General features: G+C 47.9%; 1 protein-coding gene across 2 annotated transcripts in view; it reads right to left on the reverse strand.

The window, feature by feature from the left end:
* Positions 1–17,645, reverse strand: part of POU2F3 (POU class 2 homeobox 3) — a 76,412-nt gene that overhangs the window by 10,443 nt on the left and 48,324 nt on the right. Inside the window, exons 4-8 of one of the 2 annotated variants that reach the window (XM_087822165.1) lie at positions 6,718–6,822; positions 5,418–5,520; positions 3,310–3,392; positions 902–1,081; positions 346–487 (exon numbers count right to left, since the gene is read on the reverse strand). In XM_087822165.1, coding sequence (XP_087678291.1) covers positions 346–487; positions 902–1,081; positions 3,310–3,392; positions 5,418–5,520; positions 6,718–6,822 — 613 coding nt within the window. Of the gene's footprint in view, positions 1–345; positions 488–901; positions 1,082–3,309; positions 3,393–5,417; positions 5,521–6,684; positions 6,823–17,645 lie in introns of both variants that reach the window. The other variant, XM_087822164.1, reaches the window with a different exon arrangement.

The following is a 17,645-nucleotide window of genomic DNA, read 5'->3' on the forward strand; positions in this document are numbered from 1 at the left end:
CCCAGTCCAGACAGCAATCTGCATGAGTACGTCTGCTCTGCAGACCCACCCTTTGTCTCTGGCCAGCTGTCCTGAGGTCTCGGCTGGGTGGATCTGGGTTCAGGGGGGCAGGCAGTGTGCAAGTCTTCATGGCCACAGAACTAAAGCCATGTCCTCCAAAGGGCTTTATGAGCAACAAAACTGACATTTCCATCTGCACTTGCCAGTGTCTCATTTCAGTCAGTTCCAGAGTCAGGAGAAGAAGAAAGGGAATGATGTACTGACTGACTGCCTCAGGCCCCAACACAGGCAGAGCCACCCCTGCAGAATTCCTAGGGCATCGCCCACCCTACGCCCGAGGCCTACCTGCATCACTCAGCCACTTCTCCAGCAGTGGTTTGAGCTTGCACATGTTCTTGAAGCTCAGATTGAGTGCCTCGAATCGTGAGATGGTGGTCTGGCTGAAGTCATTGCCATACAGCTTTCCCATTGCCAGCCCCACGTCTCCCTGAGAGTGTGGTTGAAAGGGAGTAACTTGAAAGACAGGCTGCTTTTTTCTTGGTCCAGACCCACCACCACCCTAGCACCAGTCGCGCACCCAGTGAGCCTTTCAGCACTCACCTATCACCCTGGCTCCTTCCTAGGTTTTTTGTCCCTCTAAGATGGAGAATTGTTTTACTTCTCTTCATAGACTCTGAGTGGGCCATACCCATATTCCTGACCCCTTGTCTGGCTCTCATTTCTCTCCCCTCCACCAGCAATGTCCTCTGTTTCCCTACCAACAGCAACTGCGCCCTATTCTCAAGGAGCACAGGAACACGATGGGCTGGTTCCCAGCATGGCTGCTCCTGACCTGTACTGGGGAAGCCCAGTTTCCACTTGCTCAGCCCAGCTTCTTCCATCTCCTCTCATAAAATCAAACCTGTGTGAAGCCCAGCTTAATGCGCCTCTGCTTGAAGGTCTTGGCAAACTTCTCCAGCTCCTCCAGGTCACTGGGCTCATCAGCCCCTCCGGTGCTGGGCATATGCTTAGGCACTGGGACATGCTGGGGCACTTCCAGGTGGGGGTCTAAAGAGCCCGGCAGCCCGGGGCGCCCAACTGCCTAAGAGGGAACACAAGTCAAGCAGATGCACAGATCGTGAACAAATTAGATGGTATTTTCTGATATTCTTACTAATAGGCCACTTGGAAGATGACAGATACCTGGCTACATTGAATTCCTATTTTTCCAATGGCATGGAGGTGGAAATTGAAGTTTATATAAAGCGATAGCAAATACCTAGAATAGCTGGGGTAGAAGCAGTAAGCTTACGGGACAGGAAGGTAGCCTGCTGGGTTTTATCCTAGGACGCACTGACTCTTAGCAGTTACCTTCCTCTTTTCAGTTTTCCACCATAAAAGGAGCCAGCAGCGTTGTTTACAAAGATTCCAAAAAGAAATCCCAGGACAAGCGAAAGGTTTTTTGCTTTGTCTGTTTTTTTCCACAAAGCAAAGCCACTGAGGTGTTCAATAGGCATTAACTGAAGATAACAGGACACCTAAGACTAGTCACATTAATGGAATTTCTATAAAATTCCAAACTCTTGTGATGGCCATTTTACTTTCTAAACCATCATGTTGTTTCATGAGAGTGTTTTCTTGTTGTTGTTTTTTTGGTTGGTTTTTAATCAAAGGCATTCCACTGCTCTCTAAATGCACTGTGATCTCATCTGTGGTTCTCGGGAGAAATTGTTTCTTTACTTTATTTTCATAGGAAAATAGACCCTTAAACCTACACTCCGTGTTTTAGCCACTTGGGGTCAGGAGTGAACTGAACTCATGAAGACATCTGTCACTCCACAGGGAAGGAATGAAACCCAGCCTCGGGTCCAGGCATTGTGCCCCGCGTGGGGCCACTGCCCATGTCGAGAGTGTGGCCTATGCCCATCTCTTCTCCCTCTTTCCCAGTTTACTCTTTCCCTAGGCTGGAGTTAACTTTATTCCTTTTCAAGTCCAAGATATTCAAGTTTACCATTAAGATAGGCACCCTTACGATGAGGAAGGTAAAAGGACCTGAAAGACGTTAAGGACTCTTTTCCCTAATGAAGGGTCTTTTAGAATAGAATGATTTAAGACTATTATGGATTTGACCCTGGGGGCGACATGGACCAGACCCTCAGAACAAAGCCTCAGTCTTCTTTGAGCCTTCCTTTTATTAATCTATTTGTTCTTTGATCTGACAAATACTTAATAAGTTCTTTGCTAGACCTTCGCTCTCCCCGCTTCACATCCAATTAGATGCCAAGTTGCATTGATTCAACTTACCCCAACATCTCCTCATTCATCCCCTCCCTCTATTCTTACTGCCACGACCCCAGGCCAGTCCCTTATCCCACTGTCCAGCTGATCTTAATAACTTTCCCTCCTGGCTCTTGTAAGAAGTAAGAGTTGGTCTCAAGAAGTCCATCCCGAGAGAGTGGAAGAGCTTATGACTCTAATGTCCCCATTTCTATTAGCCACTAGATGGCACTGTCCTTCCAGATGTCTTCCTCGGATGGCACCTTCTAAAGCCCGGGCACTGAGTGGCCCACGGGGAATCTTAGCATAGAGAGGGGCCCTTAAGGTCTCTGCGGTCTTCTGCACATCCATTTCTACAGAACCATCTTCTGAAACTGTGCAGGTTATTAATTATGCAGATAATGTTGGAGAGCCAGCCACAATACAGCTCCTGCTACTCTTGCCAGGCCATACACCCTGACAGGAGGCCACATCTAGGCAGAGGAAGAGGTGCACTTTTTCTAGTTGGCAGACGGGTGCTATGTACAACCTGGCATGTTTCTAAATGGCCCCTCTTGCAGACCCCAGCCCTCCTGACCCACACACGCCCACTGCGGTAGGCAGCCTAGGATAGGTCTTAAGTGAGGCTCAGAGGTAAGAGCCACTGGCTTTGTGGTCTTGGGACATCAGGGCTATGGGACTCTGGTCTCCCCCTTCGGGCTTGTGAGCACCCAGGCTGGGCTGGCCATCACCTTGGCATCCCTAGGAAGTTAGCTGGCCTTTGGTTTTGAGATCACTGATGGCTTGGTTCTGGCTGGGGATAGAGTAGAGTGCCTGCATTTGGAGCAGGCTAGCCCAGGAGCTGAGATCTCCGACTCCACCAGTGATAGTGGGTCAGTCATTTCCCCTGGCTGTGGCTTTCACTTGTCCATGAACCAATAGGACTAATTCCCCATTAGCCCCTCCTTCCAGAGGGGTAAGTGCACCATTAAGGGGTTGAAGGAAAACCAATGAACTCAACTCTGTGGAGAGCCGAGGCATTCCTGGAGGAAAGGGGAAAATGTGGTTGTTTACCTGGGACGCCAGGCCAGGTCCAGTCTGTGGGAGGAGGAGAGAGCCTTGCTGCTGTGGAAAGGGGAGGAGATTTGACTGCAGACCTGGGTGAGAGGGAGGGACAAATGAACAAATAAAATTCACGCATTTGGAAAACATGCTCTATAACTCTGGAAGCAGGATAAGTCTCCTCATCTCTGCTAACTGATCAAGCCTTCAGCCCCCCTCAAGCCCTGTGTAGAGGCCCCCACAGGTACTGCCAGGCCCTGCCACACACAGGTAGAGGCAAATCAGACACAGGGCTAAACAGATGTAAACAGCAGTCCCCAAACCAGACTTTCTGCTCGCCTGCGGCCTGAGTGGTACAAGGCTGAGGAGGGTGAAAACCACCTGCTCTGAGGCCTGGTAACCAGGCTGGAGAAATCCAAGAGGGAAGGAGATGCAGGTGTGACTGTGAAGAAATCACGGTGAGGCTGAGAATTTCCCTTGTGCCTGCAGAAGTAGCTGGGAGAGTGACACAGTCCCAGCCGACCTACAAGGATGTCAGAACAAGTGAACGGGGCCATACAGCTCCAGAGGGCAGTGGGCCATTGGCTGGAAGCTATCTGGTGGCATGGACTGCACCGCTCGTTGCACTCTCCTTCCCTCTCCCGGAAAAGTGTCCATGAAGGAATCTGCCCAGCGGGGCTGTGACAGTGGTCTTTCTCCAGGAGAGATCACAGCCAGGACTTCCACTCTCGCTGTGAGGAGGGGCCATCAAACACACAGCAGACTGTGGGTGGGTCACCCCATCCCTCAGCCCGGGGCAAAGCCTCAGGGTCTCTGCTGTCCCTAAGCTGTTTTAGGTCACTGTTTAGGTCACTGATGTATAGCATCAGCTGATATTGACCTTTATGCTCCTCAGTCTAAAAAAGTCAGGACTTGGACTTTTTATTATTAAAATAAACGGGCAGGAACCCTGGACTAGGAGTCCAGAGGCCTGAATACCAATCGTAACCAAACATTTTGTTGTGTTTTGAAATGTACAAAGTCTTTTCACGTGCGTTATCTCAAGTAGCCTCAGTAACCTCCTGAGGCAGAACTTTACTATTGTTTCATTTTTATGGAGGAAGGAATAAAATCTCAAAGAGGTTAAGGTAAGTTTCCCAAGGACACACAGGTAGTAATTTTTACCAATGAGTTTTTCTGATTCTAGATTTTGAACTGGGCTTTTGTCTGTTTGCTCTGTATTACATGCTGGCCTCATTGGTCATATGCCTGGGCCAACTGTCTTCCAAAAAGAAACTGAATTGCGTGTTATCTTTCCTTTCCTATTCCAGGAGTATGATATGTATTATTTTGCCAAAACAAATACTTAAAGGCTCAAATGTCCTCGTTCACGGTTACAGTAGTGCTCTAAGTGCCTGTGCAGCAAGGGTGGGGCTGTGGTTTAGGCAGGTGCTAAGGGCAGAAGGAACAGTTCCATTCTGTTTGCAGCCTGGAGCTCACACTCCCTCTGTCACGTTTGGATGTAGCTGGTGTGGACGGGAGAGGGAGAAGTGGCACAGCAGTAGGCCAAGAGCATGGATCTTAGACAGACAGTTCTGGACCTTTCTAGTAGCTCACCAGAGACATAATATGATTACCTACTGCACAAGGTTATTTTGAAAAATAAATCAGGAAAATCACTCAGCAGAACTCCTGGCACATGATGCTCAAGAAATCGCTATAGCTACTGTTATAAATACTCTAATCCCTCTGCTCTTGGTCAAGTTACCTGGAAGTTAACTTCCGAGCCAAAGAAAACCTGAAGACCTGTGGGTGGCACTGCTGCTCTACCCAAGCAGAATCACAGTCAAGCTTCCCGATGGATTTCGGAGGAACTGGGGCTTGTCTGTTCTGCATTCCCAAGGAGCTACTCCTTCCTTGTACTGGCCCAGCTCCGTGCCTCCCTGCACCCCAGGCCCCACTGGCCCTGGAGCTGCGGGAGATGGGAAGCCGAGAAGGAGACTCAGCTTGGAGGGGCAGTGGCAGGGTCCCCTCCTCAGGCCTTGATGTGGAAAAGCCGTGCGCCAGAGTTGGGCTCCTCTTCACCCAGTGGCAGCAGCAGCGCTTCACTGTGCTTGTCTCTGTGAAACCCGGGTTCTTACCTGGCTGCCCAGGCTGCGTCTGAGAGAGCAGGAATTGGGACACAGACTGTAAGTGGCCGGGAACCAGAACAAGCTGCTGGAGGGGATGGAGGGAAGTCATATCCTGCATGTGGGGAGATACATACATCACAGAATTTACAACCTGGGGGTGCCAGTTCCATCTGCCTGCTGCCCATCTGTTCCAGGAGTCTCCAGACTTGGAGAGTATGTGGGCAGTGACCTTGCCTTATGCCTCTGTGTGTCACCAGGAGCTACGTAATAGCTACTCCATTAATGCTGGTGGCATTACAGCTCGGCCGGAGCACCTCGCGACCTACCGACCTATTACACCTTGCCTTGTGATTTAACCTTTGTGTGCGTCAGTCCCGTCTCCCAGCTAGACTGTAAATGCCCCTGGGGCACAGACTAAGGATTGTCCATCTCTCAGATATTTACCCTAAAAGTGACATGCAATCCCAATTGTCCAATTTTTTAAAATCTCATGGCATTTTATTATGCTAAAAGCCACGTCTTGGCCAGTTTCTAGGCCGAAGGAAGGCAGCAAGTTATTAGTTCTTAATAAAACCAATTTGATTTCACAGAAAACCCATTTTCCCTGGGTTCCTCCCATCAGGCCAGAAAATGGAAACACTAATCCTAGTACTTGGGGGGTCTGGGAATCTTCTGTGCATAGACCTCCAGGGCTCTGTGCCCTTATGGTGCGAAGCTCAGGTCTGTGCTCAAATAAAGGACTTGCTCGGTAAGTTCTTGCTGAATAAAGAAGTGAAGAAATGGGTGTACATCCTAGTTCTAAATATGATCAGAGAAAGGAGGTCTCTTTCCTCCCCAGGTGATCCAGGCCCAGAAAGGAGCTCACCACATGAACGCCTCTCCGACACTGGCCGCAGTTTCAGGGTGCCTCTCTTCCCTGGGCCAGTGCTCTGTCCTACTTTGCCTTTGCTGTGAAAACGTGCGGGGGGGAGGGAACCAGGGACAGAAACACCTAGAACCATAGGTAGCTGTTGTCACAGGGCTTCCCTGAACAGTCACCGTACGTTTGCTGTTTTGATAAGATTGCCTCCTTTTTCTCCCAGGAGGGTCAAGACCTCACTTTTCCCACAATGAGCTACGTTTCACTTTTAAAGGGACTGTTTTGTAACCTCACCCCCACCCCAGGCCTCCGATCTCTTTCTCACATCCCCGAAGGGGGTTCTTCAGACCAATACAGGTTCACCAGAGTGCCAACTCTAGAGGTCAAGCATACTGCAGAGGTTTGAAATAAACTCACTGGCCACTGAAAATGACACAGGCTGGCATTTACCCCAGACATTTGGCTTCCAGGCATCATGGCGGGCCCTTGACTCAGGTGGCATGGCCTGTGCGAGAGGCTCTGCTGCAGGGAGTCACCGAGATCCTCAGTTTTAATCTGTAAGTAGAGGCATGAGAGCATCAGTTCTGGCCTCCCCAGGCCAACAGAAATGGAAGCTCAGAGATCAAGGCAGGAGATGAGGGATAAGCTCAGAGTCAAGAGCTAGCTGAGAGCCTACTGCACCTTGCTTTTCCCGCGGGGGGAGCCGGAGGGCGCGCCCTGCGGAGCACCCGTCGGCACGGTGGGCGCTGCACTGGGCTTCATCCTTGCCAAGCAGCACCCGGGGCTGTGCCGATACATAGCACATGCTCCTTCTTGTTGAGATGAGAAAAAATAAGGTACTGTACGGCTTGAAATTTTTATTTTGAATCTGAGGCGATGTTCTTTTTGAGGGGATATGTGAGAATTTCTTTTTATGAAATGATGGGGATCCGTCCCACGTCACAGTACATTAGTAACCTTTCTCAATCTCCCCCATTCTGATTTTAATTTTCTTCATGCACAAAACCCCAAAGTCTAGGAACCACTGACTGAACAGCCAATTTCCCCTCCACCTGTTTTCGCATCTCCCTGTCCCCTGGGTGCTAAGCTGGCCCTCTTTGGTGACCATTCTTGCCTGTCTCCCCACAGGCGGGGACATGTCTCCCTTACAGTCACTGCGGCAGTTGCAGCCTAAGGGGCCTGTGGTGGTTTCCAAACTGTGTACAGCCTCTACCGCTCTTCAGTGACGGCACCCACCACCCGCTCATGGGTTTCCAGGTGTCCAAGAGCAGGGCAGGATGCACCACTCGTGCCCACTCTCCTCCCACCCTGAGAACAGCTACCCTCTTGCAGCTTCGCAGGAAGTGCATGTGGTGGGGCAGCCAAGTGCCCGTGAGCTCCTGTGACGTGGCAAGAACAGGGTCTGGGTCACACCTTACCGAAGGCGCTGGGGAGACCCTCTGATGGAGACTCCTGGCCACAGAGGTCCTGGCTTCAACTATCTCTTGGTCTACACTGGGAGTCTCACCGACATCCGGGAATCTCTCTGTCTTTACTGCATTAGTTTAACCCAAGTTAAAGGTACAGACTAACAGCTATACTTGTGCTTAATCCCTGTAGAAAAATGGTGCTTTGGATGACCAGGGCAAAACCTCCCTCTGGTTGGAGAGTTAGGGAGATGCTAGGGAAGGACATGAGAGGCTGGGCAGGAGTGTGGACCTGCAGATAATGAGGGTCCAATGCCAGGTGATTAGATAGAAGACATAAGCAGAGCCGTCTCCACAGTCTCCAGGGGACACAGTGAGGGCGGAGCGAGGCCTTCCTAGTCCTAACTCTGACCCTTACCATGTAACCTTGGGCAACCATCCAGCCTCTAAGGAATTCAGTTTCCTCATCTGTTATATGATTCTACATGATTTTTTCCCCTTTGAGTCCTAAAATAGAATTACAAATTCCAGTTCCATAGTGCATTTGGCATCCTGGGCTAGTCCAGGATGCTGCAGTGTCTCAGGTAAAGTAGATCTAAGCAGCAACAAGAAGCCCTGGCTGCCCAGAAATTGGAAAGAGTATGCTTCCTGCAGGGACAGCTTTACAAAGCATTCCCCTCTTCTCCTCTCACCTAAGAGGGACCCTTCTGGAGCCTCCGAAACACAGAGGAGGAGGAAGGGAGATGGAAAGTGGCATGGTGGGCACAGAGAGTGAGGCTTTCTGAAAACTCAGAAAAGCATGGCCACTTGGGAGTGACCCCAGGACAGCCCCATCCCCTGCCCAGCACCCCTCAGCCCTTTCTACCCACGCTGGGCACTGCGGTCTAAGGAGCCCTGGTATCCTAAATCTCTCCCCACACTGGAGCTCTCACAGTCTAAATTCTAGGGAAACGTTTTACAAAGCTAGAAAAAATGATAAACTACTTATTTCAAAATACCACTACAACCACCTCAAGGTTTGCTCTGGAGATTTTACGTAAGCAAAGCTTATTTGGCCGGCTGCCCCCCCCCCCCCATCTCCCTCTATCCCTCTATCCCGCATCCAGAGCCACCGCGTGGAGGCCGGAGATGGGGAGAGAGCCTGGAAGACGGAGCTGAAACCGTGGTGGGACCCGCAGGCGGTCTGGCCACGCTCCAGCGCCAGGCGAGTGGCAGGGCTCTTACAGGCTCATTCTGCTGCGGAGATAGGGAGGCGCAGCTGTGACAGAGCTTGAAAGCATGTGCTCTGCCTCCAGCCTGAGCGCTATCTGTTAGAACCAGTGCCAGGTCTTCCTACAGCACTTAATTTCAGAAACCAGAGCCACCATAAAAGAGTCCCCCTTTCGTCTGCTTCCTGGATCAACTGTCCTTCACACTGCTTTAGGGGCACTGACCACCTCCCAATCCTGAAAACAAAGTGCCGAAAGCAGAAAGTTTCTCTGGGTGTCAGTCTGTGACGTTCCGACGACCTGTGTGCTATTCTTCTGTTTTTCTTGGCCAACCTTTCACCTTTTCATTTTTCATAATTCATTACCCCGTTGGGTGTGAGGCGCTGATAGTAACCCCCAGAGAAGGCGATCTTAAACCAAAGTGAAAGGCAATAAAAGAGCCTCTTTTTCTACACCAAGGTCTAGACTCCCTGCTTTGCTTGTGGGTCTCAGGGAGCAGAGCTGGAGTCAAAGGCAGGCAGGCGCCTCAGCTCCGGCCACCTCGGCACACTCTGCCGAGGCGTCGGGGGCTCAGGAACTAAGGAATTCACAAGTAAAGCCCCTCCCATCAAAAACCCCTTTCACAGCCATCGAATGGAAAAGACTGGAGTCTCTCCAGGCAACTGGGCGTTGGCTGTGGATCTGGAAGATGAGATCGAGACTTCGCTGGATCCCACTGGCTTCTAATGTGAGAACCGGAGGCAAGTTGGATGAAAACCCAGCCTCCCCCGTACTTGTGAAAACCCAACCAAACCCACAGCCCGCCTAGAACCGCGAAGATCATCTCCAGGGTCCCTTTGGCAGTTCTCACGCAAGTGGAATATTTCTGCAGACTATGCTTGGGCTGAACTGATCCCTGGGGACACGGCCCCACGGTGGGCTCTGCCCGGTGGCAGCCCTGCCCTCCCTGCTCATACAGACACGGCCTGTCGGCTTAGCCTCTTCCCCACCCACCACACTGTGTGAAAGTGTTACACAGAGTTTGGGCAGTGACCAGGGAGGTAAAAAGGTATCCTGGGTGATTATCTTTCTTAATCCGAGTGAACTCCCTGACATCACCTGCTCGAGGAAGCAGCAGCCTCGTTCTGGAAGGAGAGAGCCCCTTCTGAGGAGCTGGGAGCCCTTCACACTTTCCCTACTTGGCTTCGTCTCCCAGACAGGAGGTGTGGGGACAGGTGTTTACCCTCCCAGCCCAGGAAGGCCCAGAGAGCTTCACGGATGGGTCTAAAGTTACCTCACAAATCACTGGCATAACTCTGACAAGGGTATGGTCCTCTGACCCTCCCCTGGTGCCCTTTCTGCGAAACAATACTACCAATATCCCAGGGGTAGAGGAGAGAGTAGACCACAGGTGATGGAAAAGATGGTGTTCTGGCTCAGACACACACTCCGAATCCGTACTAACCATCTGTTTGGGGTCATGCAACAGGGTACAGGGGGACTGGGGTGCTCTTCTTACCCCCCATGACATTTTCACACGGCCCTCTCCAGGGGAAACACAGACCAGCACTAACGAATGTATCACTGGTGATGAAAACCATCAAAGCTACTGTCCCGGTTGCATAACTCATTTGTGGAAAATGTTTCATAAACATTTCACAAGAAGGAGAATTTCAAAGCATGAACATCTCTCAACCTGCCTTCAATTACAGGCAAGACTTTTTGCCCTCCCCTTCTACATTTCTGCCTCGCAGTGAGGAAGAGTTTCTGTTCTGTAACTGATTTATAAAGGGGTGGCAAATGTGTCGCTCATGAAAATATCCTAAAAAATATATTCCAAGTGGTGGAGCAGGGAGGCAGGTAATTCATCTCAGTTGGGTAAGGCTGAAAGTCTCCCAAGAGATGTTAACTGTATTTCCATTTGGGGGACTCTCCTCTCTCCGTGGCTCTTGGCTGTCCCGTGACAAGGTTCTGCCTCGCTAGATACTTCTAGAAGTGCCTGGGGAGATGGCCTCCCTCAGTCCCTGACCTCTGGTCAGACCGACGACAGACCAGCCTAGACACACCTTTGCTCAGGCACACCGGGATCTCCTCCCTGACAGCACAAACTTCTAGACAAAGGAGTGATGCAAGACAGGAGAATGGGCCCTTTAATAAACTAATGGCTCCTTGGGAGGCTGGGGCAACTTACAGTTGCTACCTCCAGAAAGGAAACTTTCCAAAAAAGTCATCCTTGTTTTTCCTGCTTGCATCTGCTCTGGAAATGCAGCAGCTGATCAGTCATGCTACTTAATGCTTTGGCTTTGGTTCTTAGGACATAGCATTGGTATGCTAACACATGTGTGAAAATACCCATCATTTTAAGCCCATAAGGGTTTTCTTCTCCCTCTGGCATATAAGTCCATGAGTTCAAGTTTAAAGACTCTGGGAAAGGGGTTGCGCTCTCGCTGAGAACACATCCTCACAAGTGCCATGGTTAAGGCTTGAACAACCTTAACCGCCGCGTGGCCTCACAGCACTCCTGAGATGCCCGTAGCGTTTCCCTGCGGCTGGGAGCTGGAATGATGGGAGTTCCCTTTGTTGGTCCTGACACCCTTCTGAGTCTCCTGGTGATCTACCCGGCACACAAGAGCACAGAGCTACTGCTGTCTGGGGAGGAGAACTGCATAGAGCTGTCGATTTGCCCACACACAGGGCTGTTCTAAGTGAAATGGCAGGAAGCAGGGGATACAGTGGGGGAAAGAAATGCTGAGCATGGTCTTTGAATGAAACTCTGGAAACTATTTCTGAGCCAGAGGCTATTCTTGGGAAGTGTCTGGTGTGGAAATGCACTTTGTCCTCTCACTGGGCTCTTCTGCATGCACCTGGCTGCCTACCATGGAAGGGCTTTGATGCCCTTTTCAGAGCAGGGGGTAATTTAAAAAGACACCCAACAATCAAGCACAAAGCTCAAAATCAGCCAGGGGACCTGATTTTGGAGTCCATTCCTGCTTCTAACTACTTAAATGCTCTAATATTAAATTTCTTTACTCATTTCTGCAGGCCTAGGCTATTCCTCCACAATAGAAAGGAAACAGACTAGACAGAATCTACTTGACTAATTTATAATGTATTAAAGAGAGAGTGGGAGCAGCCTTGTAAGCATATGAGTATTTTTGTTATATTACTAGACCCATTTTACAGATGAAAAGACTGAGGCTTAGACGTGTTAGGAAAGTTGCTTAAAGTCACACTGCTGATAAATAATAAAACTGAGATTTCAACCCAAGTCTATCTGTACATAGTTCTACATAAATCCAACTCTCACTCACTATGTGTGACGGAATCATAGCATCATAGAGACTCTTCAAGGTGCCTTAGTGTAGATAGTGCCAGGTGCCTTAGTATAGATAGTGCCTTCCCCATTAGAAATGGAAGGAAATGCAGATATCACCTGGTCCAAAAGGTTAACTTTACAGCTCTGACTCCTAAAGACCAGGGAGGGGAAACAAGTTGCTCAGGACAACACAGCTATTGTAGCAGCCAAGTCAGGCCTGGGGGCCAAGCCAGGGACGGTTGGGATGGGTCTCCTTGCTCCCCACCCAGTGTGCAGCCCATTCCCTTGGGCTCTCGCCTTCTATTTCTATCACTCTGAAATTGTTGCCTACTTGGGCTCCTGTAGTAACTCAGCAGTCACCCTAATCCCATTGCTCTAATGAGATTTAATCTCAGTTAAAAGAAAAATCCCCATTTGGGGTTCTCAATTACTATACTGGGTAAGGTTTAGATACAGACAAAATATGCACCTAGTTGATAGGATAACATAATGTCCTTGGCCTGGGAGCCAGCACTGTGTATTTCCTTGACTTTCACATGTACCCATTAACTCCAGGGCTTTGATATTTGCTCTTTCCCTCCCTCACTATGAGGAAGGCAGGTGAGGAGGGAAGAGAAGGCACAGTCATGCCATGAAGTCCCTGTCTCAGTGTATATTTTATTAATGAGAATTTCCAAAGGAAACTAATGAAAGGAAGGGCAGATACCCTGTTCATCACACACATACTACACACACACGACACCCGCTTGTGGTTGTGAAGCATTACACAGATTGTTCCATGAGCATCAGCTCAAGAGAGAAAGTAATATATTTTTAGCATGTTAGAGATTTAAAAGCACTTTCAAATGTATTGTTATTTATTCTTCATGATAATTCAATGAGAGAAATAATCTTATCAAACTGTTTTTACAGATGTGGCAACCAAGACAAAGAGACCTTAACTAGCACGCCCACTGTCACATAGCCAGGGAGCAGGGCCTGGCTTCGTGCATGGGCCTTTGGCCTCCAGACCCTCCCCTCCTCTACCTGAACTGCTCTGTGAGGCAGTCACACTGAGCCCCCCCCAGTTTCCCACCAGAAATGTGCTTATTGACACGTTTCTCCTCTGTGCCCCATGTTTTCACATGTAGTGCACACTTGGTGACAAGTGTAGCCTGGGACTTACACACGTATGTGGGACCTACGTTGTTATTGAAAGTCAAGTTTGCAACAAGTCTGAGTGGGATTCTCCTTGGTATTTCCTGGGCGGTGGCTTGTGACCTGGAAGTCTGTCCCTGAAAGTCTCAGCATTGGCTATAAATAAAAGTAAATGGTTTTCTCTGTAATTTCATCTTTAAGAATAGTGTTCTAGTAAGACTGAGGTCCTTGACTCTTGTATTCTTGTGGTGTCCCAAAGTGAGGCCCCTCTCGTGGCCCTCTGCCCCCAGGGGTCTCTGACAGCTGTGGGGTGCCTGTCTCCCACATGGCATGATTGAAACACAGAGTTCCTCCCCCAGAGAGGCCTCATTCACAGTTCAGTTTAGTTCAACAAACATTAGTATAAACCTGTTGTATACCCAGGGAAACTAGAAAGACAAAGATAAATAAGAACCTCCCAGATTAATTAGAGGAGGGCAAGTAAAAAGTAATCGCCTACAGTGCAACACTTATGACAATCAGAAGTGTGTCCAGCAGTGGCATAGAAATGCTGTGATTCACCTGGTCAGGGGTGAGGACACCTAGAGAAGGGAGACGGGATGAGCAAGGCTCCGAGAGGCCCGGGAGAAGGCAGAAAGGGGCACGCCAGGAAGCGGGGCCGCTTGTTCGAGTCGCAGGGGGTAAGAAAGTGGCTTCATGCTCCGGGGACAAGCGGCTGAGCGCTGCTGCCAGGGGGTGCCTGGGCCGCAGCCCGGCGGCCACAGGCCAGCACCGTGCAGGGGAGGTTCCGCCAGACCCTGGGCGCAGCGCGGAACTGGCGTAAAGGGGAGCAACGCGGTGAGGTTTTTTGTTTAGTTCAATTATGCTAATGGCTGTGTGCAATATGGATTTGAAGACAGTACAACTGTAAACAGGGCAACTAGTTAAAAAGTTGTTGATTTTAATAGTCTAGATAAGAACCGATGAGAATGCGCCTAAGGCCCAAATAACAGGAATGGAGCTGAGGAGACAGATGAAGAGTTTTTAGGATAGAAAATGTATTTCCTCCCCTAAAGGTGTACCCTTTATAACAAAGGACTGCTCATTTCAGGAATCCTCTGTTGAATGCCTGCAAGACTAAAAGAACACAGGAAAAAATCTGAAAGACCACAGCCAACTGAACTGCTAATAAGAGATGGAGTGGATGGCATTTAGGGCTCTAAATCACCTTCTAAATCACATATTTCTGCAATGTTCAATTGTAAGAAGCTAATTATTAAATTTAAAATGAGAAAAATTAAGATTAAAATTAGTAAGCACTGAACATTTTATTTATATGTATAGAACTTTTTAGTGTCCAAAGTGGTGGTTTTTTTCTTTCGCCTGGTGAAAGGGAAGCCTGGAGATATTTGGGAAAACAGTATCTAAGTAAACAAACACAGTTATATGCAGAGATGCACAGATGCATATGTATGCATGTGTATTTTTAAAGCAGTAACTGGGAACTCAGCTCATTCTCTCACTGCACCTGAGTTACTGTCTCTCAGTGGCTAACATCTGGGAGGTGGCCTGTAGACCTCACTTATATATTTTCATGATGTTCTACACTTTACTGAACACTTTCAAACACATCATTTTGGTTCATTTTCAGAATATTCCCATGAGATTGACAAGGCAGACAATGTTATTACTGTTTTAACAAGACTCACAAAAGGTGGGAGACTGGTCTGAGCACATGGCTGGCCAGCAGGGGAGCTCTGATTTGAACCCAAGTCACCTTATTTAAAATTCAACTCGCCTCTCAAATTCCTAGGATTTTCTGAGGAAGCCTTCCCAAATAAGTGGATTTTCACTCACTAAAATCTCTCCCTGACAGCTCCAAACCCTTTGTTTTAGTTTTGGATATATATTTATTGGCTTCATTTTGAATAGAGGTCTTGCTAAGAGGTATTATATATTGCTCTACTTTCCCTTAAAGAGTACCTGAAAGATAATTTAGTCAATGACTCAAGTCGTAACTGTGAACTCCTTTTAAAAGCACTCATGCTGCGGGGATACTGCAGGGTTGGCCTCTGTTGGTTGTGGCCCTAAATTGCTTTTTTTGCAGCTCTTTTTCTTCCAGGTTTTTTTACTTCTTTCTGACAACCAGGTTTTTTATCTGCTACTGCTGGTATGTTTGCTTCTAGCAGCCCCCTACTCCACCTCAAATTTGCAGCTTTTATTTAGCAAGTAGGCTGGAAAAATCAGATGTCAGTTTGTTACAATAGTTTCTAAAATAAAAATTTAAGGCTCTGAGAAGGGCTTGGCTTGAGGTCTCATTTTGGTTCCTCCTGATCCTCAGCTGGGTTCAGGATAAGTGAGGCGTGGAAGCGGCCCTGTGTCTCTGGTCTAATTTCTGAGCGCATATCTATCCTGTTGCCCCGATTAGCCTGGGAGAGGGCTCCAGGCACAATGGTTGGTTACACAATGGACAGTGTAAGCTAAATTCTCTATGGCTGGGGAGCAGTTAACAAATTTTTTACCAAAAGCCTTGAGCCAAGGGATTCTCTAAAAGTATATGTTTCCTTTTGTAGAAAAGTGAACCAACTTCTGATTCTTATCCAGATCTCAGCAGTTAGGGCTGAATGTCTATGAAACCTACTCCTTGGAGGGCTTTCCTTTTTTTTTTTTGTCAAGGAAACAATATGAAAATACTGATTCTGCACATTTGTTACCTGGAAGACCTATTTGCTTATTACGTTTGCCCAGCACAGCATTAACACCTGTCATTTAAAAGGTGACGCTAACTGTACAGAAAGTAATGCATAAGTACTTTCAACAATCCCAGGACACAGGGCATTGGGTCTCAGAGCAGTCCAGGGATTTTCCAAGGCCATACAGCTAGGAAGTTGCAGAGCTTGAGTTTAAACCCATTGGATCCAGAATTAACTCTCTTTTCATCATATCACACTGATTTAACAAGTCATGAGAAACTAGAGTCATTTCCTTTTATACAGAGTTCCTAGAAATGAAGATTGGGTGATGCTGTAATTATTGGGTCATGTACGTATGTATTGTCCCTGGAGGTGAGGATGGGGCCATGTAAGCTGAGATGTGTTGAGTGGGTCCCTGTCACCCAGGAAAGGCATAGCCAGTGGCTGGGTGAAGCTGTAGCACGCCCACCTACAAAATCTCTCTCTGAGGAGCAGAGCTAGCGAACACCTTGCACAAAGACATCAGGATTTTTTAAGCTTCAAAATATAAAAGGAATGGAAGAAAGTAATAAGATAGGACATAAGAGCAAATGTAAAACTCCTCTACTTAGAATGTGAAAATTAATTGTTCAAGTGAAGTTTATATTTAATTTAAAAGACTTAAGAGGTGTTAACTGACTCTAAGACATGTAAGTTGACAGTGTGATATAATTATCACTAAAAACATCTGTAGCTGGACTGTTCTAACAGAAGTGGAATAAGAAGGGGTTGCATGTAGGCAGGCCTCCATTCTCCTGCCTGTTCCTGGCAGGACTGGAACCCGGGCACAGTGAAGACACAGTGCCTGCTTGATGAAAACCCAGCGGACATGTAAGCGAGTGAGTGAACAAATGGTCCCCTGTGCTCTGCCTGGCTAGATGTCATCTGAATATTGAATGCTGTACACTTGCAGATACTAAAGAGGGGACTGGCAGACTGAAACATATACATATAAAAAGACATTAAGATACAAACAAGTTTAAGGAGTTCATCATGGTATTGTTAAAAAAATAGTTGAGGCAACCTAATGTCCATTGATAGGGCAATGGAAAAGTAAAATTACATTAAAATAGTAGAATATTATGTGGTCATTAACAAAAATAATGTAACTCTATATGTACTGCATGAAACAATCTATACATTTTATTTGTAAATTTAAAAAGAAAGTTGCACATAGTGCAATTTATACATATATGTACATATATGCATTTTTAAAACTTCACAAACATTTATACTTTTCATTTGTACCCATATTCATGTAAGTGCAGCGAGGTCTTCACACACACACACACACGCACACACACACGCGCACTCACGCACACACATGCACACACACACTGGTAACAGAAGTTACCTCTGGGGACAGGGCTGAGACGCAATAGGGATCAAATGCATCCTTTTTTATCTGTATTATTTTTTCTTACAAGAAGAAGATATTCATGTGTGATGTGCATACTTGCTTTAAGTAAGGCCATCAGAAACTGGCACGTGGAGTCCTTTAGGGAAGTTTGGATATTTATATAGAAAGGGGAAGGTTTGGGTGACAGCTCTTCTCAAATACTGACGGGCTGTCAAGCGCAGGGGATGGACTTAGCACCTGCAGCTGCCGCAGGCAGTGACC

This window comes from Miniopterus natalensis, chromosome 11, assembly GCF_054644295.1.
Source record: "Miniopterus natalensis isolate mMinNat1 chromosome 11, mMinNat1.hap1, whole genome shotgun sequence".
In the NCBI taxonomy this organism is placed as follows: Eukaryota; Metazoa; Chordata; class Mammalia; order Chiroptera; family Miniopteridae; genus Miniopterus; species Miniopterus natalensis.